This window comes from Zalophus californianus, chromosome 1 (genome assembly GCF_009762305.2).
Source record: "Zalophus californianus isolate mZalCal1 chromosome 1, mZalCal1.pri.v2, whole genome shotgun sequence".
Lineage (NCBI taxonomy): Eukaryota > Metazoa > Chordata > Mammalia > Carnivora > Otariidae > Zalophus > Zalophus californianus.
The window spans coordinates 215,474,670-215,502,229 of NC_045595.1; the positions used below are offsets into that span (position 1 = coordinate 215,474,670).

General features: G+C 55.7%; 2 protein-coding genes across 3 annotated transcripts in view; one reads left to right on the forward strand and one right to left on the reverse strand.

Moving 5' to 3' along the window:
- Positions 1-4,432, forward strand: part of COL6A2 (collagen type VI alpha 2 chain) — a 33,695-nt gene extending 29,263 nt beyond the window's left edge. The window contains exon 28 of one of the 2 annotated variants that reach the window (XM_027586099.1): positions 3,194-4,432. In XM_027586099.1, the coding sequence (XP_027441900.1) occupies positions 3,194-3,792 (599 nt within the window). In that variant the 3' untranslated portion in view covers positions 3,793-4,432. Of the gene's footprint in view, positions 1-774; positions 1,970-3,193 lie in introns of those variants that run through there. The other variant, XM_027586100.1, reaches the window with a different exon arrangement.
- A 3,958-nt stretch (positions 4,433-8,390) lies between these two features.
- On the reverse strand, positions 8,391-26,161 carry FTCD (formimidoyltransferase cyclodeaminase). Its single transcript, XM_027585607.1, has 14 exons — positions 25,938-26,161; positions 25,031-25,214; positions 24,152-24,280; positions 23,325-23,413; positions 23,013-23,192; positions 22,284-22,421; positions 21,645-21,776; positions 15,392-15,453; positions 14,829-14,958; positions 14,574-14,735; positions 11,099-11,142; positions 10,753-10,891; positions 9,686-9,781; positions 8,391-8,655 (listed from the first exon to the last, which is right to left on the reverse strand). Exons 1-14 carry the CDS (start codon positions 25,989-25,991, stop codon positions 8,569-8,571), a joined length of 1,626 nt encoding a protein of 541 aa, XP_027441408.1. The 5' UTR covers positions 25,992-26,161; the 3' UTR covers positions 8,391-8,568.
- Positions 26,162-27,560: the final 1,399 nt, after the last annotated feature.

Sequence of the window (27,560 nt, forward strand, 5' to 3'; positions counted from 1 at the left end):
GCCCCAGTGTGACCCGAGCCCCGCTTCCTTGGGATAGACGCGGGAGACTCTCCGGGGCCGGGTGTGCAGAGGAGAGGCTCAGAGGGCGGTGTGTGTGCCGGGGTGGGGGGCCCGTGCGACCAGGTCACCTGGGTTGGCCACCTGGCACCTCCCTGGAGGGGAAAGAAACTCCTGGGCCCCTAGGACAGAGGCCGTGGTGCACTCGGAGCAAGGCGCCCGCGGGGTCCGGCCCTGACCTCCCAGGGGGACTGGGAGGGAGAGCGGAGCCCCAAGTGTATGCGGCACGGCCACTCCCGGGTCCTCGAGGGGACAGTTCTGGGCAGCGGACAATGGGCATCTCAAAGCGCAGAGAAGGATTAGAATCGCAAGCTTTCTGGAAGCTGTTCTGAGGGGGGTCCAGGGGCACAGCCTTGAGCTGCTAGAAGCCACCCCCGAGACTGGTCAAGTCTCAGTGCCACTATTTGTGCCAAGAGTCTTGTGGGAACCCCAAAGGTGCTTCTACTCCCCGTCTCCTCGGCAACGTGCTTTGCTGCTGGCTCCCCATGCCACTGTGAGCTTAGGCACCCGCGTGCTGACATGGGGGCGCTGTAGCCCCCCCGCAGCCTCCTCATCCGACCCCCTTGCTGAGCCTAACACCCATTCCTCGCTTTGGTCCTAAGTCATCCCGGAGGAGAGAGGCCCTTGGCTCTCACAGTACGCTCAGCCCAGGAGGGCGGCTGGAGGCCCACTCACGCCAACTTAGTCCCTTAAAGCCTTCTCTGGATGCCCCTGCAGATGGACCGCGGCCTGGCGGCGAGCCCCCGGTCACCTTCCTCCGCACGGAAGAGGGCCCGGATGCCTCCTTCCCCAGGACCATCCCCCTGATCCAACAGTTGCTAAACGCCACGGAGTTCACGCAGGACCCGGCCGCCTACTCCAGGCTGGTGGCCGTGCTGGTCTACACCGCCGAGCGAGCCAAGTTCGCCACAGGAGGCGAGCGGCAGGACTGGATGGAACTGTTCATTGACACATTTAAGCTGGTGCACAGGGACATCGTGGGGGACCCTGAGACCGTGCTGGCGCTCTGCTGAAGCTGCAGAGGCCGCCTGCGTGCAGGGCTGGCCAGAGCTGCCCCCACCCAGACCTCTTAGCTCCCTGGGGCAGCCTACCACACAAGAAGGGGCTTAAAACAACAGAAAGCTGTTCTCTCTCAGTCTGGAGGCCGAAAACCCAAGATCCAGGTGTGGCAGAGCCACGCTCTCTCCGGGGGCTCAGGGAGGACCCTTCCTGTCTCCTCCAGCTCCTGTCTCTGCCTCTGTGGTCACGGAGCCCACACTTTTTGGAGCCTGACCCCCCTGCCTCCCTCTTATAAGGACCTTGTGGTGGCACTTCGGGCCCACTGGAGAGTCCAGAGTAGTCTCAAGCTCATAATTTAATTCCACCTGCAGTCTTTTTTTGCCATATAAGGTCATATTCACAGTCTCCAGGACTAGGACATGGGCATCTTTGGGGGAGACATTATTTGGCCAGAAAAGAAAAGAGAAGAGCAGAGCCTCATAATCCCTAAACTCTTCGATTCCCCTGCAGCCTCTGTGCCTGCCACCACCCCTTATGCATTTTTCTCGGCCTCCCTGGTTGGTGCATTGAGGAAAACTGCTCCCCAAGCCAGCCGCCCCCCATGTGTGTCTCTGCTGGTGGTGACTTGGGAGCGCAGGGGCACCCAGACTGCTTGCTAGACTTTTTCAGCAAGTTCTGGCCACGTGGATTTAAAGCAGAAGCTGCTTTTCGTCTGCATGGCCACCAAAATAAGCTACATCATTAATATAAGCTCCAAAAAAAAAAAAAAAAAAAAAATCCCGCCTGCCAGAAATAGCTGTTCCATCTGCGGGTAGCCTGGCGCCCACACCACGTGGTGACACACCCAGGGAGCGACCTTCAGGTGCTGTGAGCACACCTTAAACATTCTATAAAAGCTGAAAAAGAGTGTGAACGCATTGCTGTGGTCACGTGATGTGCTGGGGTGACATGCTGTGGCTGGGGACTGGTCTGGAGCGGGCAACTGCATAGTTGGGCGGCTGGTGCCTGCAGGACTGCCCCAAGGCTGGAGCCTGGGCTGAAGCCCTGCTCGTCGGTGCCAGGAGTCAGGACCTCCTCCTTGATGGGATCCCCACACTCCTGGCCCCAGGGGTCAGCATACCTGGACCCACATCCCAGAGTGGGGCTTGCGGGGCTGAGAAATTGGATGCAAGCAGGAGGACCAGCTCTGTCCTCCCCCAGCCCCAGCTACGGTTAGAGGTGAAGTCTCCAGCAAGGCCACGGCAGAGGGGCCTGGCTGCGTGTCTGCGGAGGGTGGACCATGTCCCGTGTATGTGAAGAGTGGGTTTTCGGCCTGTGCTGTGGCACCCACATCCCCCAGAGGCTTGGCCTCAGCCTTGGCTGCAGCCTCACTCCCAAAGCTGTCTGGCAAGTCCAGGGCTGGTGACCACCCAGATGGGAGCAGGGCTCTCCTCAGGTAATAGTGAGTCATTGGAGAGGCTGCAGGGGCCTGGCCACCCTGTGCTCAGGGCCTACCAGAGAGATGTCCAGTCCCAGAGGACGCAGGCTCCTCTCTCCGCTGCTCCCAAAGCTGGGAGAGACGTGGCCCAGTCAGCATTGGGCAGCTCTGGGACAACATGGCAGATGTGGGTCCTTGCCTCCTGGGGTTTTCAGGGCTGGAGGTCTTTGTGAGATCATTTTTGTCAATTACCAACACAGAGACAGCCTCCCTGATCCTCTCTCCCACCCCTACTGTGGACTGAGGCCCTTTTGGGGTCCCCCTCCTGCCCCAGAAGGGCCTGGAGGAGGCCACTGAGCAGAGATGGTGCTTGGAGGGTGGAAATAAACCCCTCAGTCCTCAGATTTGGGGACATTTCCTGGTGAAGGCAAAACCAGCAAAGACGGTGACAGGTTCCAGAAAACGGGGCCCACCCCGGCGCACTGTGGTGGGGGCTCCCGGCCATGCGTGCCTTTGGATGCAACCCGACAACCGTGGTGGTTCTTAGGGCTCCAGTGGGAGGGGTGTGCACAGAGATGGGTGCAGGGCATGGCCAGGGCCGGGAACCAGACTGTGCCAGGGCCTGGAGTGGCCAGGAGGAGCGGCCAGCGCAGGGCCCTGCCGGCGGGGGCGGGGGGGCCTCACCCGGGTCGCCTGCCCACCACCCCGTTTTGCCCCCAGAGCTGTACGTGGCCCAGTGCACACAGAGGCCTGTGGACATCGTCTTCCTGCTGGACGGCTCCGAGCGGCTGGGCGAGCAGAACTTCTACAAGGCGCGGCGCTTCGTGGAGGAGGTGTCCCGGCGGCTGACGCTGGCGCGCAGGGACGACGACCCGCTCAACGCGCGCGTGGCCCTACTGCAGTTCGGGGGCCCGGGTGAGCAGCAGGTGGAATTCCCGCTCACCTCCAACCTGACGGTCATCCACCAGGCACTGGAAGGCGCGCGCTACCTCAACTCCTTCTCGCACGTGGGCGCGGGCATCGTGCACGCCATCAACCACGTGGTGCGCGGCGCGCGGGCGGGGGCGCGCCGCCACGCCGAGCTGGCCTTCGTGTTCCTCACCGACGGCGTCACGGGCAACGACAGCCTGGAGGAGGCCGTGCACTCCATGCGCAAGCAGAACGTGGTGCCCACCGTGGTGGCCGTGGGCGGCGACGTGGACACAGACGTGCTATCCAAGATCAGCCTGGGTGACACCACCGCCGTCTTCCGCGAGAAGGACTATGACAGCCTGGCCCAGCCCGGCTTCTTCGACAGGTTCATCCGCTGGATCTGCTAGCGCCCCCCCGCTCTTGCCCCTCGCCCCCAGACCCACGCCCAGGCCCCCAGCCTCGAGCCCCTGGCCCCGGCTTCCAGCCCCCATCTCGCATTCCCAGCCCGCCGCCCTGCCTCCGCCCCCGGCCCTGCCTGTGCACTCAGGCTTGTGCCCCGGGCTCCCCAGCCCCGCGGGCACCGTCCTCTATCCGTGGTGCTACTCAGACTCACCCAGAGGTCCCGCATGCTGCAGACTCCATCTCCAGGTGTGGGTGTGAAGTCAGGAAAAGAGGACCCCCGCCCATCCCCAGCTCCGCCAGAGCGTGCCACCACGCTACACTCCTGTCCGTCGGTCCGCACCCTGCCCTCCATGCCCTCCCTGGATCCCAGAGGTTTTGCAGGGTGCACTCTGGTGGCCAGTGCTCCAGACCCTCATGGATGGTCTGCAGTTCCCCTGGCCTTCCTCAGCCCAGCCTCATCCCTGGACTCCTCAGCCCCTCCAGTGCCCTCCAAAGGCTCTCGGTGGGCCCCACCAGCTCTCCTGGGCTTGCTCTGAGGTCTCTGCCTGGCCCTTGGAGGTCACCTACCCCAGACTGAGCCGTGACAGCAGGCCGTGCACATTCCTGTATGCACATGCCCCAGTACAATAAAGGCTTTCAGCTGCCTCCTGCTCTCAGCCTCCTTATCTCTGTGCCCACCAGGGACCCCCCATGGTGGCTAAGGAGACATTCAGACCGTTCATGTGCCACCAGGACTGATCATGGTGCTCCTCCCTGCCCCACTCTCCTGGGGCAGGTTCTGACTCCAGGCACTGGCCGTCCACACCACCCCAAGTGTATAGGCCGGGCAGCCTTGACCCTGGAATCTGCCCTTGTCTAGCTGGCCTTGAGCCGAGAAGGATGCTGTTGCATCAGTGAAGTCCCCCTCTATCCCCAGACTAAGCCGAAGTGCTTTAAAAATGTTTGTTGGGGGGAGGAGTCAAGATGGCAGGGGAGTAGGGGACCCTAATTTCACCTGGCCCCTGGAATCCAGCTAGCTAGTTTTCAAATCATTCAGAACACCTGCAGAATCAATGGGAGATCTGAGAAAAGAACTGCTTCAGTTCTATAACTAAGAAGGTGACCCCTTCCTGGAAGGTGCGGAAAGCTTTCAGGGAGCACACAGGGTCACACAGTGCGATTCAGAGCTGCTTACACTGAGCCAGGCCCCCTGGTAGGGGTGCACTTCTACCCGGGCAAGGACACCTGAGAACCAGCACAACAGGTCCCTCCCCAGAAGACTCGCAGGAACCCGGCAAACACCAAGTTCACGATCACACAGAACTGCAACTTCAGCTCTTGGGGAAAACGGTATGTAGCATTCGTGCTTTTATCCTTCTTGAGTCTTTCAGTTTTGTTTTTTTTTTTTCAGTTATTTTCTTATTTTATCCATTCTTTTTTTAATTTTTTAATTTTTATATATACATTATATAAATTTTTTTATTCTTGGTTTCCTTTCATTGTATTTTATTTGTGTATATACATAAGTTTTTCTTTCTTTCCTATTTTGAGATCTAGTTTCTTTTAACAGATCAAAGTACACCAGGATCTAGTTTACTGTTTCATTCTGTTTTACTTCTTGATTTTTTTCTTACTTTGTTTTGTTTGTATTTTTCTGGTGGTGTTGTTGCTGTTTCTGTCTTCTCTGTCTTTCATCTATTCTTTTCTGTACATAATGATGAGATGGAGAAACTTGCCCCAAAAGAAAGAACAGAAGGCAGTACTCATGGCCAGGGATTTAATCAATATGGACATAAGTAAGATGTCAGAACCAGAATTCAAAACAATGATTAGAAAGATACTAACTGGGTTTGAAAAACACAGAGGAGAAATCACTGGAGAAATGAAAGAACTAAAATCTAATCAGGCTGAAATTAAAACGCTATTATTGAGTTGCAGTAAAAAATGGAGGCTCTAACTTCTGGGATAAGCGAGGCAAAAGAGAGGGTCAGTGACATAGAAGACAAAATGATGGAGAATAAGAAAACTGAGAAAAAGAGAGAGAAACAACTACTGGATCACGAGGGGAGAATTCAAGAAATCAATAATACCTAAAGTGAAATAATATTTGAAAAATAGGGGTCCCAAAAGAGAAGGAGAGAGAGGGTGGGGGGCAGAAGGCTTATTTGAACAAATTATACTTGAGAACTTCCCTAATCTGGGTAAGGAAACAGGCATTCAAGTCCAGGAGGCACAGAGGACCCCTCTCAAAATCAATAAAAATAGGTCAACATCTCGACATATAATAGTGAAACTTGTAAATCTCAGAGACAAAGAAAATCCTGAAAGCAGCTTGGGACAAGAGGTCTTTAACCTACAAGGGTAGAAACATTAGACTGGCAGCAGAGACCTGGCAGGACATAAAGGACTGGCATGATATATTCAGGGCACTAAATGAGAAAAATATGCAGCCAAGAATACTTTATCCAGCTAGGATGACATTCAGAATAGGAGAGATAAAGAGCTTCCAGGACAAACAGAAACTAAAAGAATTTGGGATCACTAAACCAGCCCTGCAAGAAATATTAAAGGAGATCCTTTGAGCGAAGAGAGCCCAAAAGGAACAAAGACAAAGAAACGGAGAAAATATACAGAAATAATCACCTTACAGGCAATACAATGGCACTAAATTCATATCTTTCAATAGTTACCCTGAATGTAAATGGGCTAAATGCTCCAATCAAAGGACACGGGGTATCCGATTGGATAAAAAAGCAAGACCCATCGATATGCTGTCTGCAAGAGACTCATTTTAGACCCAAAGACACCCCCAGATTGAAAGTGAAGGGGTGGAAAACCATTTACCATGCTAATGGACACCAAAAGAAAGCTGGGGTGGCAATCCTTATATCAGACAAATCAAATTTTAAATCAAAACTGTAATAAGAGATGCAGAAGGACACTATATCATAATTAAAGGGTCTATCCAAAAGAAGATCTAACAATTGTAAATATTTATGCCCCTAACATGAGAGCAGCCAATTATATAAGCCAATTAATAACAAAAATCAAAGAAACACATTGATAATAATACAATAATAGCGGGGGATTTTAACACCCCCCCTCACTGCAATGGACAGATCATCTAAGCAGAAGATCAGCAAGGAAACAAGGGCTCTGAATGACACACTGGACCAGATGGACTCGGAGGTCAGCAAACCGCCATGCTTGCTTCTGCCAGATGGACCAACAGGAAAACAGGTCCAGTCACCCTAGAGTAGCGTTGTGGGAGTCAGGGGTATTCTGTGACAGGAGAGGGTCACCCAGGATATGGTCACAAACCCTTGAGAAGTTGGTCGTGGTTTCTGAATGTTTCTTACATTTCACCATAAAATGGTTAAGAAAATAGGGGGAAAGGATGAGTGAATAAAACCCATTTTGAGTAGGAGTCTCTCTAAATACCGATAAGAAAGGTGCTCTTGTTAAGTAGACTCGAAATCCAGCATGTAACCCGTTCTCTTTACACACTGAAGGAAGAATTAAGAACATATATTCGCATGTGTTTGTGTTTGCTTAAATGGGCATGAAGTGGGTATGAAACAGAACACAGTGATTTTCTGAGGAGGGTGTGAAGGGGGCCCGGCGGGAACGGGCTGGTGAGGCTTCCCCACAGAACCCATGTCACTCCGGTTTTGGAGCACGTAACTCATTCCCTATTTTGGAAGACGAAACTGGGAAAACCTCAGCCTGTGGCAGAGCCCATGTGCACTCACTCAAGGCTCGGAGCCCCCAGGGTGGCATCCCCTGGGGAACACGGCCACCTGTGCACAGCCTCTCTGGTGCCCCCAGTAGGACCAGACCACAGCAGCCTCATGCCCGCCACAGCCTTGCTGCCTTCCTCCTTCTGGAGCTCCCACCCAGGACCCCACGGCCCTCCCTCAGCCACCGCGGTCACGCTTGGCTCAGCAGGATCTGAATCTGGGGCTGTCTGTCGGGGGGGCTCTCCACCACACCCCCTCCCTGTCCCTCGCCACCTGGCTCTGTGGGGAGATGCAGTAGCAGGCAGGGGGGCTGTGGGCTGGGAGATGGGGGAGCTGTCCTCCTGAGACCCCCATCACTGAGCCTCGGCCCCCTGAGCTTCCACTGTGAGAGAAGTCTGTGGCCAGGGTCCATCCCTCCTGGGACCCCTGGGTCTCATGCTTTGTCACCTCCCAGCCAGATCAAGGGAACTCATCCCCTCCCCAGGAACTCCCGGCACCCTGTTCCTCCTCATCCTCACCTGCCCGGCCACCCCCACAGCATCAGGCAGTACCGGCCACACCTCCTTCCTGAGACATGATGGAGGAGCCCTGCTATCTGGTGTGGGGCTTCTGTCCCATGCATGACCCCAGGGCCACTGAACCCCAGACGCCTGCCCCGAACCCTACCCATAGCCCCCACATCTCCCAGTGACCTGTGGCTTGGCTCAGGCTCCAGGGGCATCTCACACACATCTGTGGAACCCGGGAACCAGTGTGTCACCCCCATGCAGCACCCCCATTTCCTCTGACCACCTCTCCCCATGCTCACTCATCTCGAGTCCCCCATCCTGCCCACTTAGCTTGGCCCTTCCCTTCTTCCAGCTCCAAACACACTACACAGGCACTGGTGGGTCATGACTTTACTAAAAGCTGCAAGTGATGGGGGTGTGACTCCGCCACCAAGCGGACCCCTGACTCCCCCCCCAGCCCACTCTGGACCCCACGGGGACTGTGTCTGGAGGCTGCCAGGAAGGGGGAGGGGCACCAAGGGCTGTGGAGTCCGCGCGGTCTCCCCACCTGCCGTCACTCCTGCCGGGCCTCCAGGCGCTCCAGCACCAGGGCTGCCTGGGTCTTGGCTTCCTGCAGGAGGCTGGAGATGTGCTGGTGGGTCTGACAGACACAGGCCCAGACATCAGTCTGCCCCTGCAGCCCACCCCCACCAACCCTGGACCCCTGCCACCTCCCTGTGCCCTCTGGCCATGCTACGTTGCCTGTCCTCTCCGGGGTGATCCCAAGCCCCTGACCTGGGGACCCCTAACTCCTTGCAGGCCTCTCAGCAAGGATGAGAGAGTCCCTCTGTCTGTCCTGAGATTTGAGGACAGCCAGGCCCAGGCCCCCCACCCTCTTGGTCTTCCCATGTTAGCCACAACTGCAGAGGGCAGGACTGTGGCCCTGAGCCCAGAGGGGGTTCATGCAGCCTATCCTTTAAGTCAACACACTGTGGTTACATGGTAGACAGTGACTTCCCTTAAGGGGCCAAGCTCAGTCCCTGAAAAGGCCTTCATTCTGAGCTGTTAGTTTTTAAAGATTATCACAGAATCAGAGGCAGATGGGTGGTGTCCGGGGCTGGAGGCAGGGAAACGGGGGTCTTCTAATGGGTGGGGGGCTTCCTTTGGGACAATGAGAATGTTCTGGAACATGACAGAGGTGGTGGTCACACATTGTGAGTGTGCAAAATGCCCTGAGTGGTACACTCTAAAATGGTGACTTGTATATTCCTCAAATGTACCTCGATAGCAGTAACAATGAAATTATAACAAATGCTGAAGCTAAGGCCATTTCGTGGTTTGGCGACTGTTCTTTGAGGCCCCGTGCTGTCAGTGTAAGGGCCTACCTTGGGTGCCTCAGCCCTGGGTGGCCCCGCTGGGCAGGTGAACATGGTGGGCAGGTTCAGGGTCGAGGGCACGGGGGCCCCCAATCCCGATGGCTCCCCAGCCCCCCAGCCATTAGAAGGTGGAGGCACAGACGATGCCTAGCCCCCCAACTCCAGAACTCCCTGGTAGGACAACAGCCACCGCAGAGGCCAAAGAACATCTCAGCAGATGGACACTTCCCCCAGGCGCACACTGCGGAACCATAGCCCTGAGGGCAACCTCCGGGTCCCGCTGCAGGGCCCGGCCCCTGTGGGCCTCCTGCTCACCTGGTCCTTAAATGCATTGTCGGTGATGTCCTTCAGGTTGATGAGCACATTGAAATATGCACCAAACATGCCCGTCTCCAGGGCCTTGACCGCCACCTGCAACAGGTGCCAGGAGCGGAGCTGGCCATCCGTGACCCAGGTGGCTCACACTGCCCTCTCCACCACCCAGGGCCACAGCCAGGGCCTCTCACACTTCATCAGTAAGGATGGTGCACTGAGCACCTGGGGGTCCCCAGGAGGCCCAGGGCCAGCCTGTCTGTAGAGGCCCCAGCAGTGGACGTGCAGAAGGGTGGGCTCCGGCCTGGCCCTTCCAGACAGAGAGAACAACCACAGCCTTCCACCTCTGAGCACAGAAAATGAAGCCCTGGGGGAGGTGAGGCCTCCCGGCACACCAGCCTCGGGCCCAGCCTACAGCCAATGCTCCTGAGTCACCTCCTGGCTTCCCACATGCAGGCCACAGGGTGGGGAGAGCAGGTGGGAGCATGGGCTCAGGGACGAACCCAGAACGGCAGGCCGTTTGTGCCCAGACGGCACATGGCCGCCTCCCCAGGGAAGGAGGGGACGCTTGTCTGGAGCCTCAGGACAGACACTGAGAACAGGTGTCTTTCTTGTAAAGCCCTACAGCTGTGGTGATCAGGATGGGCTGAGAAATCTCAGCGCCCACTCCATGTCCCCAACCCTGAGCCCTCCACCACGGGCTATGGACAGGGCGACAGGTGCACCTCTGTGAGCTGGTGTAGGGGTTTTCCGAAGGATGAGAGGCCATGAGCAGGAGGGAAGAGGAGAGAACAAGGGAGCGGGAGGAGATGGGGTCACCAGGAGGGTCTGGGGGATGGGGCTTAGGGGTGGACTCGAGGTACGGTTGAGTTTCTTCTGCCTCTCTGCCATGCAAGCTTAAATGAAATCCTTACTTTCCACTCTTAAAACGGGATAAACCAATGGGCTCTGCTGGCTGAGACTGGCCAAGGCCTCTGCCAAGCGCTCTTGTCTGGGCTGGCTCCATAAATGTCCCTGGACCCTCCACGCTGCTCCCCCTGCAGCAGGAGGCCGAGCCCCCGCTCCCGTACCTGCAGGTCCGACCGGCAGGCCAGGTTCCCACACTGCACCAGCTCCTGCAGCACCGGCCACAGCGAGGCCACCGTCTCTGCTAGCGCCAGGGGCACAGCTACCGCCCGCCTCAGCCCTTCCTGCAGGGCTGTCGCACGCCTGAATCCAAGCAGGTCGATGGTCAGAGCCCAGGGCACCCAGGGGCCACCTGGACTGCCCCCCCAGCTCCACCCCAGCAGACAGAACAGCGGGGCGACAACAGGGACAAACACACCCCCACAGGGTGGGTTAGATGGCTCCAAGGTCAAATGCCTGGGCGTCCACCGTCTGGGGTGGCACCTCCCCCACGGCCACTGTGGCACTCACCTGTCCCTCTCCTCAGGTGTGTTGGTAGGCAGCTTCGTGGCTTCCTGCCAGAAGAAATCACAGAACGTGGGGTGAGCAGTGGCCGTACCCCGGGGCCACATGGAGAGTCTGGGCAGTGTCCACACCCAGGGGCTGGGCGTCCCCTCATACAGCACGGGCTCCAGGCACTGCCTGTGACACAAGACACAGCCCTCGGCCTCGGGGTTAGGGGTGTGTGCCCCACTCCCCCTCCCGCCTGAACCAGCTCAGGCCCTCCTCCACAGTGGTCACGCTGGTCGCTGCCCTGGACAGCCCCCCATCCGCGCCCCTGCGTCTGCCCAGGCCTGTCCCTCACACACCCAGGCCCCACCCTGCCCGCCTGCAAGGGCCAAGGGCCTGGCCAGGTAGGGAATGTGTCCATCCTGGATTCGGCTAAATCTCCATCCAAAAGTCGACGCTTCTGTCAGCATGCCTGAGAGCAAGGGGGCCCCGGCCCGCCTGAGCCCGCCGGGTCAGCACCCCTACTCCTGCTGGTGGACGAAACCATCCCAAGTTCCCCAGGGGCTGCCTGGGCCGCTGGGGCGGCGCACACCTCCCCCCAGTCTCCCGCGTGCAGCCCCACAGCAGTCCTCACACAGGGGGGCATTCGTCCTGTCCGCGAGGCAGCCTGACCGGGTGCTCGGGGTCTCCGCCAGGCGGAACAGGGCTGGTTTCAGTCAGGCCTGTCCTTTCCATGGTCACGGCTGCACCCAGCAGAGGAGCCCGCCCACCTGCAGTTAGGTTATCGCAAGCTTTGCTTTTCCCCAGCTGGAAATCGCTTCCTCATTTGGGAAGCGATTTGGCCCAAGATGAGGATGCTTGCTTCTTCAGATCTCCATCTTCTTGTTGCCCCAGGAAGGGTAAAGCACCTCGTTCCCCTCATGCGTGTGGCTTTCGACTGTGCGTCTCCGAGTTGCATTTCAGGCTCTGAACCAGACACCTTTGCCGGTCATCTTTCTTTTCTCCCCTGCCTTCTGATTAGATTTTTGTTTTTCTACTTCCTTCCAGTTGTTTTCTACTTATTCGCCTTATTTCTAATCTCTAGTGGTTAGCCTGAAATGTTCTGTGTTTATACTTAAACTGGTGCTTCCCCCCTAAAAGCCCCTCCATGTCTGAAGGTCATCAGAGCACAGGAGTCTGGGAAGCACCGTGGGAGAAGCTCAGTAACTTACCGGGGGAGGCCCTGTAAACTGAGACACGAGCCCCGGGGAAGAGCTGGGAGACTCTGGGTTCAAGGATGGAAAACTCAAAGCTGCTCCGTCAGGAACCGGCACGACCTCCGCCAGAAGCTGCCCGCCCGAGTTCCGAGTGTAGCCTGCAGTCCGGGAGCTCCGGGAAGGAGGGGAGCCTTGCTTTTCCGAAAGGCGCACAACACCGCTGTGCGGAGCCTGAGAAACGCTCCCTGCCGCGCACAGTGAGCAGCTTGGAGATGCAGACCACGTGTGACTGCCACGTCCATGGCATGGAGTCCGGGAAGGAGCCCTCAGATTTGGACCGTGGAGCCCCATCCATGCAGCCCTCCAAGGGCCACTTGGCAGCAAGTCCTTCTATGAATCACTCCCACAGGCTGCCCACCGTATGCCTGGTGACGGACACCAGAGGTGTTCACACAGAGGCAACCCAGGTGCAGACGAAGAGGCCTACGATCCCCCCGTGGAGTTGGCCAAAGGTGCTGCGATCCAGACGTCTACACGGTACAGACAGTCCCCGACTTACACGGGTTCGACATCAGATACTTTGACTTCGTGGTGGTGTGAAAGGGACATGCAGTCAGGAGAACCAGTGCTTGGAGTGTGGGGTGTGGGTCTCTGCCCAGGCTAGCGGTGTGCGGCCCTGTCCTGGGGCTGCGCAGGCCCGCGGTCGCACAGCCGTTCCGCTGGTCACTTTGGGTACGGTATTCGGTCAGTTACAGGAGCTATTCAACACTCTCTTGTGAGACAGGCCGTGTGCAAGTGGTTCTGCCCAGCTGTCGGCCAACGCAAGTGTGCTCAGCAGCTGAAGGCGGGCCAGGCTAAGCTGTGAGGTGCCGCCGGCTGGGTGTAGTAAATGCATTTTCAACCTACGGTATTTTCAGTTTACGATGGGTTTGTCGGTCATTACTCCACCGTAAGTCAGGGCAGATCTGTACTAGCAACTGGGGTGTGTGCACCAATGTAGAAAGATCTCTAATAGAACGTCAAGGGACGAGCCCAAGAGGCAAACTAAGAACACATATGATGCCATTTGTGTAAGAAATGAGGAGAAAAAGGAAAATTGGATCTACACCAATATAAATAAACATCTCCGGATGCTTGCCCTAGAAATTGTGCCTGTTTGGGATGTGCAGGGGTATAGCGGGGGGCAGAGCACAGAGACTTCTCACCCACTACTCTTCTGTCCTGTGAATTCTGAACTGCCTGAAGGTTTTACCTACTTTAAATAGCAAATAAATGAAATTTAAGTGTAAAAACACAAATGGAAAAAGATGACCAGTATCTATACCTCCCGCCCAGAGGACATGAACTTTAGCTCCAGATGGTAACTTATTTAGGTGAGACTCTGATTGTCCCCATCTGGATACAGTCTTCACTCGGAGGTGCACGGCGTGCCCTGGAGGCCACCGGTGGTCGTCGGAGCCCTGACTTCCCTTCAGCGCAGTCCGGCCCGCGAGGCGGCTCTGCCCTGAAGCCTGTGGGGTGGCTGGTGGCTGTGAGCTCATGCATCGACCTGGTCCTTCCACCATGAACTGCTCTGGGACACAGACGCACAGCAGGGCTTGGTCTGGACTCACGTCTCGGATCTTCCTGCGAGTACTCCATCCCCTGCCCTCGGTTCTGAGCTACGCCCCTTCTCTGGCGCCCACCGCCTGATGCACAGACTCCCTATTGGGTGGGCGAGCCGATTCCAACTTGACCGGCCTGTCACATCGTGTGAAGAGCTCCCAGCTCTCTCCATGGTCCTCTCTTTGTCTTCTGGCTGGAATGTCTTCTCCAGCCTCTGAGACCATCAGTCACTGGCTCTTCTTTTAGGATTTCTGTGGCCTGTCCGTCCTGGATGTGAGCCCTTCTCTGGGAACCTGGCCTTCCTCCAGCATCTGTAGGTCGGGGCGCCGACCCAACTCCAAGACTCAGGGTAGCTGGGGCAGGGGTGCTGAGCCTGGGTGGACCCTCTCTCCCTCCCACCCCACGCTCCCGCTGCTGTGGATGTGAGCGTGGGGCCACGCCTGGGCCAAACCCTGAGAACCCCTGAACTCAGCCTTTCATAGTCAGGGGAGGGCCCATAGCAGCCAGACCACCATCCCCTCCCTCCAACCTCCCCTGTTTTCCAGACACCTGAGCTTGCAACAGCCCCTACCCTCTGTGCCAGTTCCCTATGACCCTGGGGGAGCTCTCTCTCCCCAGGACGCCCCCCACTGTCTGCTGACCCCATCTCACTCGGGGCTGCCCACAGGCTGGTGGTGGGCCCTCTGAGCACTTACCAGGTACGCCTGGAAGGCCCGGGCATCAGCGTCTACCAGCTTGGTCAGCTCAGCCGAGGCCGCATGAAAGGGCGGAATCAGGCGCCGCATGGTTGTATCCAGGTGCTCAAACTGCCGCCGCCCATAGGTCATCAGGCCGGCCATGGAGGCCAGCGCAGCGCCCTGGGCAAGAGATGTGCTGTGCATGTGACTCGGGACCACAGGCCAGGCGCCCTCGGCCCTGTCCTCACCCCTTGCCTCTCGTTTCGCACTCACCATGGCTGCACTGGCCGCTGCCACAGAGCCACCCCCTGGGGCTGCGGAGCGGGCGCCCACCTCACGGACAAAGGCACGCAGGGGCTTGTCCACCAGGCTCTGCCCAGGCCCACCATCAGCGACCAGGTACCTGTGGGGAGGGGTCGGCTCAGCGAGGCTCGGGGTGGGGAGGCCCTAGGGCCAGGACAGGGGATGCATCCTGGGTTGTGCAGGGCTAGGGACAGGGGATGGGGCTTTGGGGGACAGGGAATGGAGGGCAGGGTCCAGGGTCACCACTGCCAGGCTGTGAGGGCAGGGCTGGTTCAGACCCTGATCGCTGACCCCAGGCCTCTCCCCACACACGGGGGAGGGGACACAGTCCCAGTGTGCAGAGTGGCCCTGACCACACATAAGCCCCCATGACGATATGGTGGGACCTTGTTGGGGTCTCACTGTGTTCCCCCAACTGGCCCCCAGCCTCATGACCGGCACAGACACCCTGGTTTTACTGATGAATAAGTGGCTACACAGAAGGCTCTGGAAGGATTGAGGCAGGTCTCTGTGGGGGTAGGGGAGGTGCTCACTCGATGATCCGCTCCTTAGGGTTGAAGGGGGACAGAGAGTCCAGGCCCAGCCTGCTCACCACCTGGAAAGAGGGGCTGGTGATGATGAGCCAGCTCGGCCCCCCCACCCGAGGCAGGCCACTGAATGGTGGGGTCCCCCTGAGGTCACGGTGGTGTCCCTGCTCTGACCCACCTTTGTGTGGGGAGCCAGGCATAGCTGGCCACATACCCACCACAAGCTTGTGACTGCTGGCTTCTGGGAAAGCCCCCAGCCCAGAGCAGGCCCCCCACAGACTCCCTGACACATCCACCCACCCATCTTCCCCCACAGGGAAACCGGGACCCAGAGAGAGGAGGTGCCCTCGTTCTAAGCCACGTGCGTCCCACAGACAACACCACACACTGAGCCCATCACGGAAAGGGACCCACAAAACTACACCTTTGCACAAGATTCCTAATTCTTTGGGTGTCAGTTCTCACAACTTTTAAAGCCCGGGAGCTGCCTGATTGACCTAAACATATATGAGGCAAAATGGATTTTACTTAAATTCAAAATAAAGTTGGAAAAAAATCTCCATTTAAGATTAGAATTCTTTCCACCAAAAATACTCAAAACACTTTATGGTGCTATGTGCCAGTGGCACAATCCAGCGCGTTCTGAGCCAAGCAGGCTGACACTTTCTAGAAAACTGGAAAGTGACAGGTGGTCCTTGACAGAAACAAGCCAGCAGAGTCCCGGGGGTGGGGGTGGCCGAGAGGTCTCCCCGAGGACATGGAGATGGGCAAAAGTGCCTCCTGAGAGCCCACCTGAGTGCTCGCCTCGGCAGCACATATACTAAAATTGAGAGCCCACCTGAGAGTCTTCAGCAAGCAATAAAGCAAAGCCCTCCTGGCACAGAAGACCTCAGAAAGACAAACAGAAATTTAAACATGAATTTAAATGCCTGGCTAAGCTGGCAGGAAGTAAAGGTGCTCATTCAAGGCCAGAAATGACCAGAAAGGGAACCAGACAGGCCTGCTCACCCTAATGCTGGGTCCACCCTGGGACATCTGAGAGCCTCAGGCAGCCCCTCATGAGCAGGGAGGTCTCAAGTCCTGAAGAATGAGGGTCAGACTGCAGGCCCCTGAAAGGTGACCTTTCCAAGGATGAACTAGGATTAAAAAAACAAAAAGCACTGAAAGATGTAATTGGGGTACTCCTCAGTTTCTGCCTTCCCTTTGGTGAAGCAGGAGAAACCCTTCCTGGAATTATAACCACAAGCCACGCTGAGGGGATGTGGGCCACAGTTCACATAGAACCCTCTACCTGAATAGTTCTAAAGCTCCAAGCAAAAGACTGAGTCTGGGGGGCCCTGTGTGATCATGTACCCAAGACCTAACAGAGGCAAATCCAAACTTTAAACCCAGGTGTCCAAGAATTACCACAGATCAATTTGCAAAGAACATGCATGTACAATCAAAAATCACAAAACACGTGAAGAAGCAAGTCACCATGAGAAAGTCAACAGACGCAGCAATTTGCAAAGTCAGACCTTCAGAGACGGCAGATATCAGAACTTTCAGATAAAGAATATAAAACAACATGTTAAGTACAGGAGAGCATCAAACACATTAATAAGGAATAAATAAATGTGGGAGAGATGAAAGGATTTTCTTTTCTTTTTTTTTTTTTTTAGTATGGTACTGGCACAAAAACAGACACATAGATCAATGGAACAGAATAGAGAGCCCAGAAATGGACCCTCAACTCTATGATCAACTTATCTTTGACAAAGTAGGAAAGAACGTCCAATGGAAAAAAGACAGTCTCTTCAACAAATGGTGTTGGGAAAATTGGACAGCCATATGCAGAAGAATGAAACTGGACCATTTTCTTACACCACACACAAAAATAAACTCAAAATGGATGGAAGACCTAAATGTGAGACAGGAAGCCATTAAAATCCTAGAGGAGAAAACAGGCAGCAACTTCTTGCTAGACACGTCTCCAAAGGCAAGGGAAACAAAAGTTAAAATGAACTATTGGGACTTCATCAAGATAAAAAGATTTGCACAGCAAAGGAAACAGTGGAGAAAACCAAAAGACAGCCGACAGAATGGGAGAAGATATCTGCAAATGTTTTATCAGATAAAGGGCTAGTATCCAAAATCTATAAAGAACTTATCAAACTCAACACCCAGAGAACAAATAATCCAATCAAGAAATGGGCAGAAGACATGAACAGACAGTTCTGCAAAGAAGACATCCAAATGGCCAACAGACACATGAAAAACTGTTCAACATCAGGCAGCATCAGGGAAGTACAAATCAACACCTCAATGAGATACCACCTCACACCAGTCAGAATGGCTAAAATTAACAAGTTAGGAAACGACAGATGTTGGCGGGGATGTGGAGAAAGGGGAACCCTCCTACACTGTTGGTGGGAATGCAAGCTGGTGCCACCACTCTGGAGAACAGTATGGAGGTTCTTTAAAAAGTTGAAAATAGAACTACTCAATGACCCAGCAATTGCCCTACTAGGTATTTACCCCAAAGATACAAATGAGTGATCCGAAGGGGCACCTACACCCCAATGTTTATAGCAATAATGTCCACAATAGCCAAAGTATGGAAAGAGCCCAGATGTCCATCAACACATGAATGGATAAAGAAGATGTGGTATATATATACAATAGAATATTACTCAGCCACCAAAAAGAATGAAATCTTGCCATTTGCAACAACATGAATGGAGCTAGAGCGTATTATGCTAAGTGAAATAAGTCAATCAGAGAAAGACAAATACCATATGATTTCACTCATATGTGGAATTTAAGAAACAAAGCAGAGGAGCTTAGGAGAAGGGAAAGAAAAATAAAATAAGATGAAAATAGGGAGACAAACCATAAGAGACTCTTAATCATAGGAAACGAACTGAGGGTTTCTGGAGGGGAGGTGGGTGGGGAGATGGGGTAACTGGGTGACGGGCATTAAGGAGGGCCTGTGATAGAATGAGCACTGGGTGTTACACACAGCTGATGAATCACTAAATTCTACCCCTGAACCTAACAATACACTATATGTTAACTAAAATGAATTTAAATAAAGAATTTTTAAAAAGCCACATATCTGTAAAGACAGTGCATTGAAACTAGTTAAGGCATTTTTTAATATTTGTAACATAGATAAAAATATGCATTGGTTAATACTTGTACACATTACTTTTTAAACTTTGTGAATAAATTCTGTTTCCTGAGGGGGAAAAAAATGAAAGCATTTTCTTAAAGAAAAAGGGTAAAGTTAGAAACCCGTTACAGGCTGCTAAAACTTATGGCTGGAATTTCAAGAGAAACGGGGTATCTACATATTGTTACAGTACCTCCCACACAGCACTCACTACAAAAGGAAAAACACTGCAGCGAATAACAGCAGCTTGAACCAAGGACCCCAGGCAACAGGGAGAGTGAGTGTCCCCCCCCGACCCCGCACTCTGAGGACAGCACGTCCCGTGTGCCCTGCTCCCGTCAGAAGCCCACAACCCAGTAGTCATGAGATGCTGCACAAAACAACTTCCTGTCCTTTTAAACTATGTCAACATCATTGAAGAGCAAGAGCACAAGGAGCTGCTCCCAATTAAAGGCAATAGAAGACATGGCAGAAAAGGACTGTCATCAGACTGGACCCTGGGCTGAGAGGATAAGTGGCTATAATGGGGATTACGGAGACATTGGCATAATTTGATTGTGGCCTGTAGATGAGATACTAGAACAGTATTAATGTTGAATTTCCTGATTTTGATCATTGTACTAGGGTTGTGCAAAAGAAATGTCCTTGTTCTTAAGAAATAAAACCTGAATAAATTTGAGGTAAAATGGTACAATGTCTTTAACCTACTCTGAAGTGGTCCAAAAAAAATATATGACTATGCGTGGATACAGAGAGGGAATGATATAGCAAATGGGGCGGATGCAAATAATTGGAGAATCTGGAGCTCGTGAGGAGGCTCCTGGGACCATTCCTACACCTTTGCTGTGTACATCAACATAAAAAATTTACACAAAATTTTGTAACAGATCGAAAGAGAACAGACCTGGCCATAAACTGTATCAGTCACTTAGAAGCTAGGCTGGAGAAAACCACAGTGAATACAAGGGGACTTCAGGCATCAGGGCGTAAAACAAGTCCCTGGAGATGGGGAGATAACCAGGCCGACTTAGACCTCCCCAAGGGACATGTGATTTCGGAAGATGGTAAAGATAGTTTGCAGGAGTGCCTGGGTGGCTCAGTCGGTTAAGCGTCTGCCTTCGGCTCAGGTCATGATCCCGGGGTCCTGGGATGGAGCCCCGCATCGGGCTCCCTGCTCAGGCGGGAGGCTGCTTCTCCCTCTGCCCTTCCCCCTACTCGTGTGCGTGCTCTCTCTCTCTCCCTCTGCCTGCCACTCCCCCGCTGTGTGCTTGTGCTCTCTCTGACAAATAAATAAGTAAAATCTTAAAAAAAAAAAAAAGATATGTTTGCCATATTCTCAGGTGAAAACAAGTGACTTGGGATTTTGATTGTCCAACTATCTTGAAAGAACAAATTCACAGAAAGACGTGGCCAGACATGCCATATCCCACAGAGTAAAGCACCATGAGCCTTTCTTTAAAAAATTTGCTTGACTGTGAGATTCGGGCAACAGACAGACAAGTAGGAACAGAGATGACTTCACCTGTGTACAGAGCTAAGGTTAAATATCTGTGGGTATTTAAGACATGTGGAACATTTACAGAAGGTAAATGTCATAAATTTGACAACGTGAAAATAGCGAATAACAATTTAAATCAAGAGCTGCGATGATGACCACTCACAGGAGCACACTAATATTCTTGTCCGTCTTCACCAAGAGTCAACAGACACTGTCTAACAGGGATAAAGAGCAAAAGGATTTAAGTATATTATTTAAACTTAATAATTTAACCACCTAGAACTAATAAATGAATTCAGCGAGGAAGCAGGATATGAAGTCAACACCAAAAGTCAGTGCGTTTCTATACACTAACAATGAGCACTCTGAAAAAAAAATTGCAAAAACAATTCCATTTATAATAGCATCAAGAAGAATAAAATAGTTAGGACTTAATTAACTTAACCAAGGATTAAAAGACTTGTACAATAAAAACTACAAAACATTGCTGAAATAAAGAAAATGTAAATAAATGGAAAGCCCATGTTCATGGATTAGAACACTTCTACTGTTAAGATGGCCGTACTCCCCAAAGCAACGCACAGAATCAGTGCAGTCCTTATCAGAACCCTAATGGTGTTCTTTGCAGACACAGAAAAGCCCATCCTGGGTTATGAGGGCTGCATAACATTATGATGTACTTAATATCGCCAACTGCATACCTAAAAGATGGTTAAGATGCCAATTTCACATTGTGTATTTTACTACAAAAGAAAACATTCAAAAAAATTAACAACCAAAAGAACTCCCACCCCCACTAAAAACTACTGTAACTCAAAAAAAAAAAAAAATCAGGAAATAGAGAAGGAAGAAAAGATGTGAGTAAATGCTAAGTAGGTTTATTTTCTCGCTTCCATAGCAGGCTATCAGTGTACTGATAAAAACTGATAAATCAAATTATATATTTGAAAATTTGGGTAAAATTTTAAAACCAATAAATCAAAACCAGGGGTAAGTGTATTAAGTTATAAAGGTAATCACCAGAATACCTAAAAAATAGACTCTTCCATTAAACTGGAAGGAACCACGCCCAACACCCCACAGACCTGAAAACAGGGCAAGGAGTCCAGATGTATTTGCGGAATCAGGAGATACAAACCCAACTAGCAAAGACAAACACTTTCAGAGAACCCACTCATGTGCTCTTTGTGGAGGACTTCCAGCTAAAGTTGTCACTTGGGACAGTGGCACCAGCTTCTAACTAACCCATCAATGTTCGTGGATGGTCCACACGCCCGCACCCCATGGCGGGCACAGGGCTGACACGGGAGTGCACGCATATCCACCACAACCCGGCGCCTCCAGCACAGACACCAGAAGGGACAGGGGAAGTGGCGTGCATCCTCTCCGAGGGACTTTTACAAGACTGAACATCTTCTAGATCACAAGGAAAAACTCCCATAGTTCCCTGATATGCTAATGGCATGACGCCATCTAAGCACAGACACTAAGACAGAGGAGGAGGAGGAGTGGGGCCCGGCTGGCAGACAGGGTGCCCCGGGCCTGCTCCCGGAGCGTCAGGCTCGCTTCCGCCTCCGCACTGGCCCCTCACCCGGGGCCCGGCTCACCAGCCTGATGCGGAGCTCCTCCTCCAGGATGAAGAGGTTCTCCTTCTCGCAGTAGAAGGCGGCAGCATCCAGGAGGGCCTTCAGAGGCACCAAGCCCACCAGCTGTGAGCCCACCACTGGCAGGCTCAGCTCCTGCAGAGGTCCAGTGGCATCAATGTCCAGGGGAGCAGGACTTGAGATGCCCTGAAGGGTGTCCTGGGGACCAGCCCTACTCACCTGCAGGGACTTCACCCCAGCCAGCAGGGGACACCCGCCCTGCTCACCTGGTGGGACTTCACCCCAGCCAGCAGGGGACACGCGCCCTGCTCACCTGGTGAGACTTCACCCCAGCCAGCAGGGGACACGCGCCCTGCTCACCTGGTGGGACTTCACCCCAGCCAGCAGGGGACACGCGCCCTGCTCACCTGGTGGGACTTCACCCCAGCCAGCAGGGGACACCCGCCCTGCTCACCTGCAGGGACTTCACCCCAGCCAGCAGGGGACACCCGCCCTGCTCACCTGGTGGGACTTCACCCCAGCCAGCAGGGGACACCCGCCCTGCTCACCTGGTGGGACTTCACCCCAGCCAGCAGGGGACACGCGCCCTGCTCACCTGCAGGGACTTCACCCCAGCCAGCAGGGGACACGCGCCCTGCTCACCTGGGCTTCTCTGCAGGTCTCCTCGTAGACGGTATGCAGTGCTGTGACCTCAAAGTCCAAGAGGTTTGTGGACACTTGGGCCAGGTTCTTCTCATCCAGGTACCAGCCAATGCCCTGAACCTTTTTCAGGAGTCCTGGCTGCAAAGGAAAAGTCTTTCCCAGCTTGGGCCCTGCCCAGCCTCTCCTAGTACCTGCACTGAAAGCCACTTGCACCCACCCCCCGACCCCTGCCCCGTAAGATGGCTGGAGGGCTCCCTCCCCCCACAGACACCACGGCCTGCAGGTCCTGCAGTGCTGCCTGGACGGCTGGTTGGCGGCCCTCCTCACGCTCCAGAGCTCTCCCCTGAGCCAGCTGCAGAGGGTCCCGCCCACCACAGGGAAACTGAGGCCCCTGCTCACAGGGCACCAGGCTCAGGCCAGCATTTCGCCCACACCATGTGCTGGGAGCACCTGGGGCTCAGAAGGAGCTGTTTTCCTAGAAGAACGGAAGGACTGCAATATTCTAACAGCAGCTCCACCCCACCTGCGGCCCTGGTCTTTTAAGTAGGTGCTCCCCCACTTCAAACACTGGAACCCCACCTGCCTCGTCCCCCTTGTCATGGACACCACGGCTGGGCTGGTCAGCAGGTCCACGCCACAGCACCACCCCACCTCTGACTCTCTCCCGTGAGCCCCTCAGGATTCCTCAGGGACAGTGCCAAGCCCCCGTGGGGACAGGAGGCTGCTCACCTTGTCCTTCCCACGCCCCTGCTCCCGAATGTTGAGGGCGATGCGGTGGGCCTGCTCCTTGGTGCTGAGCAGGTTGATGTTGAATGCAATGAGGAACTTCCGTGCCCCCGTGACAGTGGCCCCCCAGCTGGGGACAAAGGAGCTGGGGCCGAAGTCAGGCACCCACTCGGTCTGCTTGAGCTGTGGGGAGACTCACCCTAGGCTGCGGTGTCCCTCACAGGAGGGACACCCCGCCAAGGTCAGGGAAGGAGGAGGGCACCCACCCTTGCAGGGTCTGCCCCTCCACCTGCCCACCCTGGTGGAGACACGCACCTTCTCAGGGAGGGCCTCGTACTCCCCAGCCCGGATGGCAGGCAGGGTCCGGCGACTGGCTGTGCGCGCCGCCTCCCCATAAAGGTACACTGCAAGGGGGCTGGGCTGGTCAGGGTCCCAGCCGGTGGGCCGCCCAGAACCCCCACTCCTGGAGGAGAAACGGGGCAGCCGCTCCTGCCAGCCTCAGCCTGGAGGACCAACCCCCCTCTCCCTTGGCTCCCATCTCCCTGCGCCTCATCGCTGATGGACACTCCTCTGCCCACCCAGGGCCAGGGCAGCCCCCCCCACTGCTCCCCCTGCACAGATGCCCCCCGAAAAACCCATCATCGAGATGCTAAGAGTTAGAAGTAGACATTCAGGATGGAAGCATGTTCACCTTTCTTTCTAAAGCGTATTTTCATTGTACAATAAATAGGCCGACAAATTAAGAAACACAGAGAAAAGAAAACAAAACTCATCGCAACCCCAATGTCCCCATGACAATGGTGAGAGCTTGGAACACACTGGCCTGTACCCGCAGGGGGTGGGGCTTGGGCCCTGCCCTCACACACCCCATCTGCCTGAGCCCGTGCCCCACGAGTGTAGACGCCCCCCATTTGTCTCAGGTTAATAATTTCTTGATTTGGTTAATTCCCCAAGGTGAAACTATTCCATTAGGAAGCACGGACTTGACTTTGTGGAGCAGCTAAGCGGCATCCACCGGCTCCCAAACGGCCGGCCAGGCACAGCGCACACCGCACCCGGCTTCTATCTGCAGAGAAACTGAGGGCGCGGCAGTGCAGTGAGGGGGAGCCCCTGCCCTGGGGTGTCCCTTTCGGGGCACTCACCTGGCACACCCAGCCCCTCGGCCAGCCGCTGACCGAAGGCCTGGGCACAGAGCACACACTCATCCATGCTGACGCCCCTCACAGGGATGAAGGGGCACACGTCCAGGGCGCCCATCCGAGGGTGCTCCCCTACACAGAGAGGCGGCTGACGAAGGGGAGGCCAGGGGGCCCAGGCGTGGGCGTGGGCTCAGCGGGCTCGTGGACCCCGCCCTCCCTGCCCCCACCCTGCCCTCCATCCACACACGCCGCTGGTCCCACTGACCACAGGGATCCCGGGAGAAGCAGCCAGCCAAGTATTTTGGCCTCGGCAAGCCCCTCCGTCTCCTAAGCCACAGAGCGCACTGCCCAGCACCGCCTGCCGAGCTGAGCAGCCGGAGTCCTGACCAGCTCCCACTACCCAACCCTCCCTGCCCCCGCAGCTTACCGAGCGTCCTTCTCAAACCCTGACCACTCCACTCCCCCTGGGAGCTCTGGCTTTGAGATTGGCTTGCTAACTCTCTACCAGCTGGGATCACATGGGCCTGACCCCCCCGCTGTGAGTAGCCAGAGCCCCTGCCCTTCTGACCTGTCCCCGGCGTGTCCACCAACCTTTGACCCTGCCTGCCACAGCAGATGTGTTTGGTTTTGAGGGCTGTTGCCCGGCCGGTTTCTGCGTCTTTTCTCCCTGCCCCCCAAGCCCCCTAGGCCTGCACAGGACGCCTGAGCCTCACTGCCAGTCACTCCTGGGAACCCCTGAAACACAGAGGGGGTCTCCACGGACCTTAGCCTGGCACAGCAGCCTCTGTGGGCTGCGCCTGAGACCCTTCAGGGGGCTCTGGGGTCCTCCCAGGGCAAGCTTGCAGTCCAGGCAGCCCCCACATCCTGTGGGGGACCCCTCACCTTTGTGCTGCCTCATATCAATGAGCTGGAAGGCAACCCGGGCGGCATTGAGGGCTCCCTCCACCACGTCCTTGGGCTGCCCTACGAACGTGTAGACAGTGCGGTTGGTGGAGGGGCCAGCATCCACATCCAGCAGCACACAGCCTGGGGTCTGTGCCACGGCGCGAGAGATGGCGTCAATCACCTGGGGACGAAAGCCCGACCCTATGCCTCAGTTTCCCCACTTAGAAGAAGGAACAGGAGCTTCAGAGGTGGCCATGCCTCTCCTGCCGCCCCCAACCACCACCCAAACATGGGCCTAAGGAGCTGGTATTGAGCATTTGGGAATTCCTCAAAGAGCGCAAGCCCAGGGAGGCCCATCACTGGGCCGTGGTCACCAAGAAAAGGGAAACAGGTGGCACCCTCCAGGAGAAACTGAGGCAGGAATCAAAACCCTGGTGGAGGGACTGCTGCGGCTCCAAGAAGGTGACCTAGAGGCCAATGTCACAGAGGGTCAGGGCCCTAGCCCCCCAAGCAGTCCCTAGTGGGAGCATCTGCACTAGGGGCGGGGCATGAGGGTCCGGAACCTTCTGAGGCAGCAGGGGCTCCGTGGCCCTCAGGGGCCTGCACCCACTCCCTACGCCTCAGTGTCCTCATAGGTAACATGGGGAGCCCACTGACAAGGTTTGGGGACCTTCCAACAGCCCTATGGCCCAGCTCCAGGGCCAGGACCCCTGCCTGACTGCCCAGCCCACAGCCTCTTCCTCACCCCTGCTCAGCCACTCTGAGTCCCTGCGCCCATGCGGCACCTCCCTGTGGGCTGACGACAGGAAGTGGTTCCATTTCAGAGAAGATACTCCCCAACCCCACACCAAGCACACCCCTTTCTCCTTGCCCCGAGCCCCTTGCCTAGCCCCCTGCACCTCACCTCCTGGTTGTTCCCCTCTGAGAAGTTGGGAACGCATTCCACCAGCTGGGACATGGTCTGGGCCTTGATCCCGGCTTTCCTCTCACAGGGTGGACACAGGGGAGGAGGGACACTGCCCTCCGGTGCCTGGCGGGGCTTTTATCCACCCACCAGGGCCCTCCCATGGTGGCCGGGCTGCTGATTAACCACCGGTCATGGCAAGGAGGGACAGGCTGTGGTCCCTGTGCAAACACAGAGCCGCACAGGAAGGGGGCCAGACCCTGTGAGCCAGACAGTGGAGGAGGAGGGATCCCCTACCCAGCTGGGGGCCGGCTCCCCTGAAAGCAGCACATGTGACCAGGGCCCTCAGGGGGTAAAAGTCCTCCCCGTGGCGGGGGCAGGGGGTGGACTCAGGTGAGCCCAGGCTCCAATCCCAGCTTGGCCCAGGGCCTCCTGGTGGTTATTCCTGTGACACTCCGTGTGCCCCTCCAGTGACCCTCCACGTGACTCTCCAGTGACCCTCCAGTGACCCTCCGTGTGACCCTCCAGGGACCCTCCATGTGACCCTCCAGGGACCCTCCATGTGACCGTCCAAATGACCCTCTGTGGCCCTCCATATGACCTTCCAGTGACCCTCCAATGACCCTCCATGTGACCCTCCAGTGACCCTCCGTGTGACCCTCCAAATGACCCTCTGTGGCCCTCCATATGACCTTCCAGTGACCCTCCAATGACCCTCCATGTGATCCTCCAGTGACCCTCCAGGGACCCTCCATGTGACCCTCCAAATGACCCTCTGTGGCCCTCCATATGACCTTCCAGTGACCCTCCAATGATCCTCCATGTGCCCCTTCAGTGCCCCTCCATGTGCCCCTCCAGTGCCCCTCCATGTGACCCTCCACGTGCCCCTCCAGTGACCCTCCAGTGACCCTCCGTGTGACCCTCCAGGGACCCTCCATATGACTCTCCCGGTGACCTGCTAAATTTCTTCGTGTCAACTTCTGAGCTTGAGGTAGCAGGAAGACAAGAGAGGTCGTGTGTGCAGCCCCATCGGTGGACCTGGCCCTCGGCAGAGGTCAGCCCGGCCTGGTCAGGCAGGAGAGTGGGGGGAGGGGTCAAGTCTGTGCTGTTCGTGGTTGGCCCTGCAGGGCAAGTGGTCACGACGAAGCCCCAGCTCTCCCAGTTGCTCTTGCCCGAGGCCAGTGGCTCCTCACAAAGGACTGATGTGCCCAGGCCAGCAGCCCAGGGCCCTGCACCCAGAGAGCCCAGCCGGATCACCACTGTCTTGAATGGGTCGGGCACTTCCAGTCTGCCAAGCTTCCTGTCACGTGGCTACCCCAGCAGTGCACAGACGCCTCAGACCTGAGGTTCAACTGCCCCACCTCTCAGGGCACTCTGAAAACTCCGCAGCGCCCTCCCAGAGGCAGGCCAGACCCCGCCTGCCATCCTCCCGACACGGGCACCCACACGGCCACGGCAGGGCAGGGGCGGCCACAGGGCGCAGGTGAGGAGACCCCCGGCTGCGTGGGCCTTGGGGCCCCACCCCTCCAGCCCCCACCCCTGGAGCAGCCAGAGAAGCCCAGAGACCCTCGCAGGCTGGGGGCAGCCAGGTCCTCTCCAGCCGGCTCCCCTGGGAGAACACGA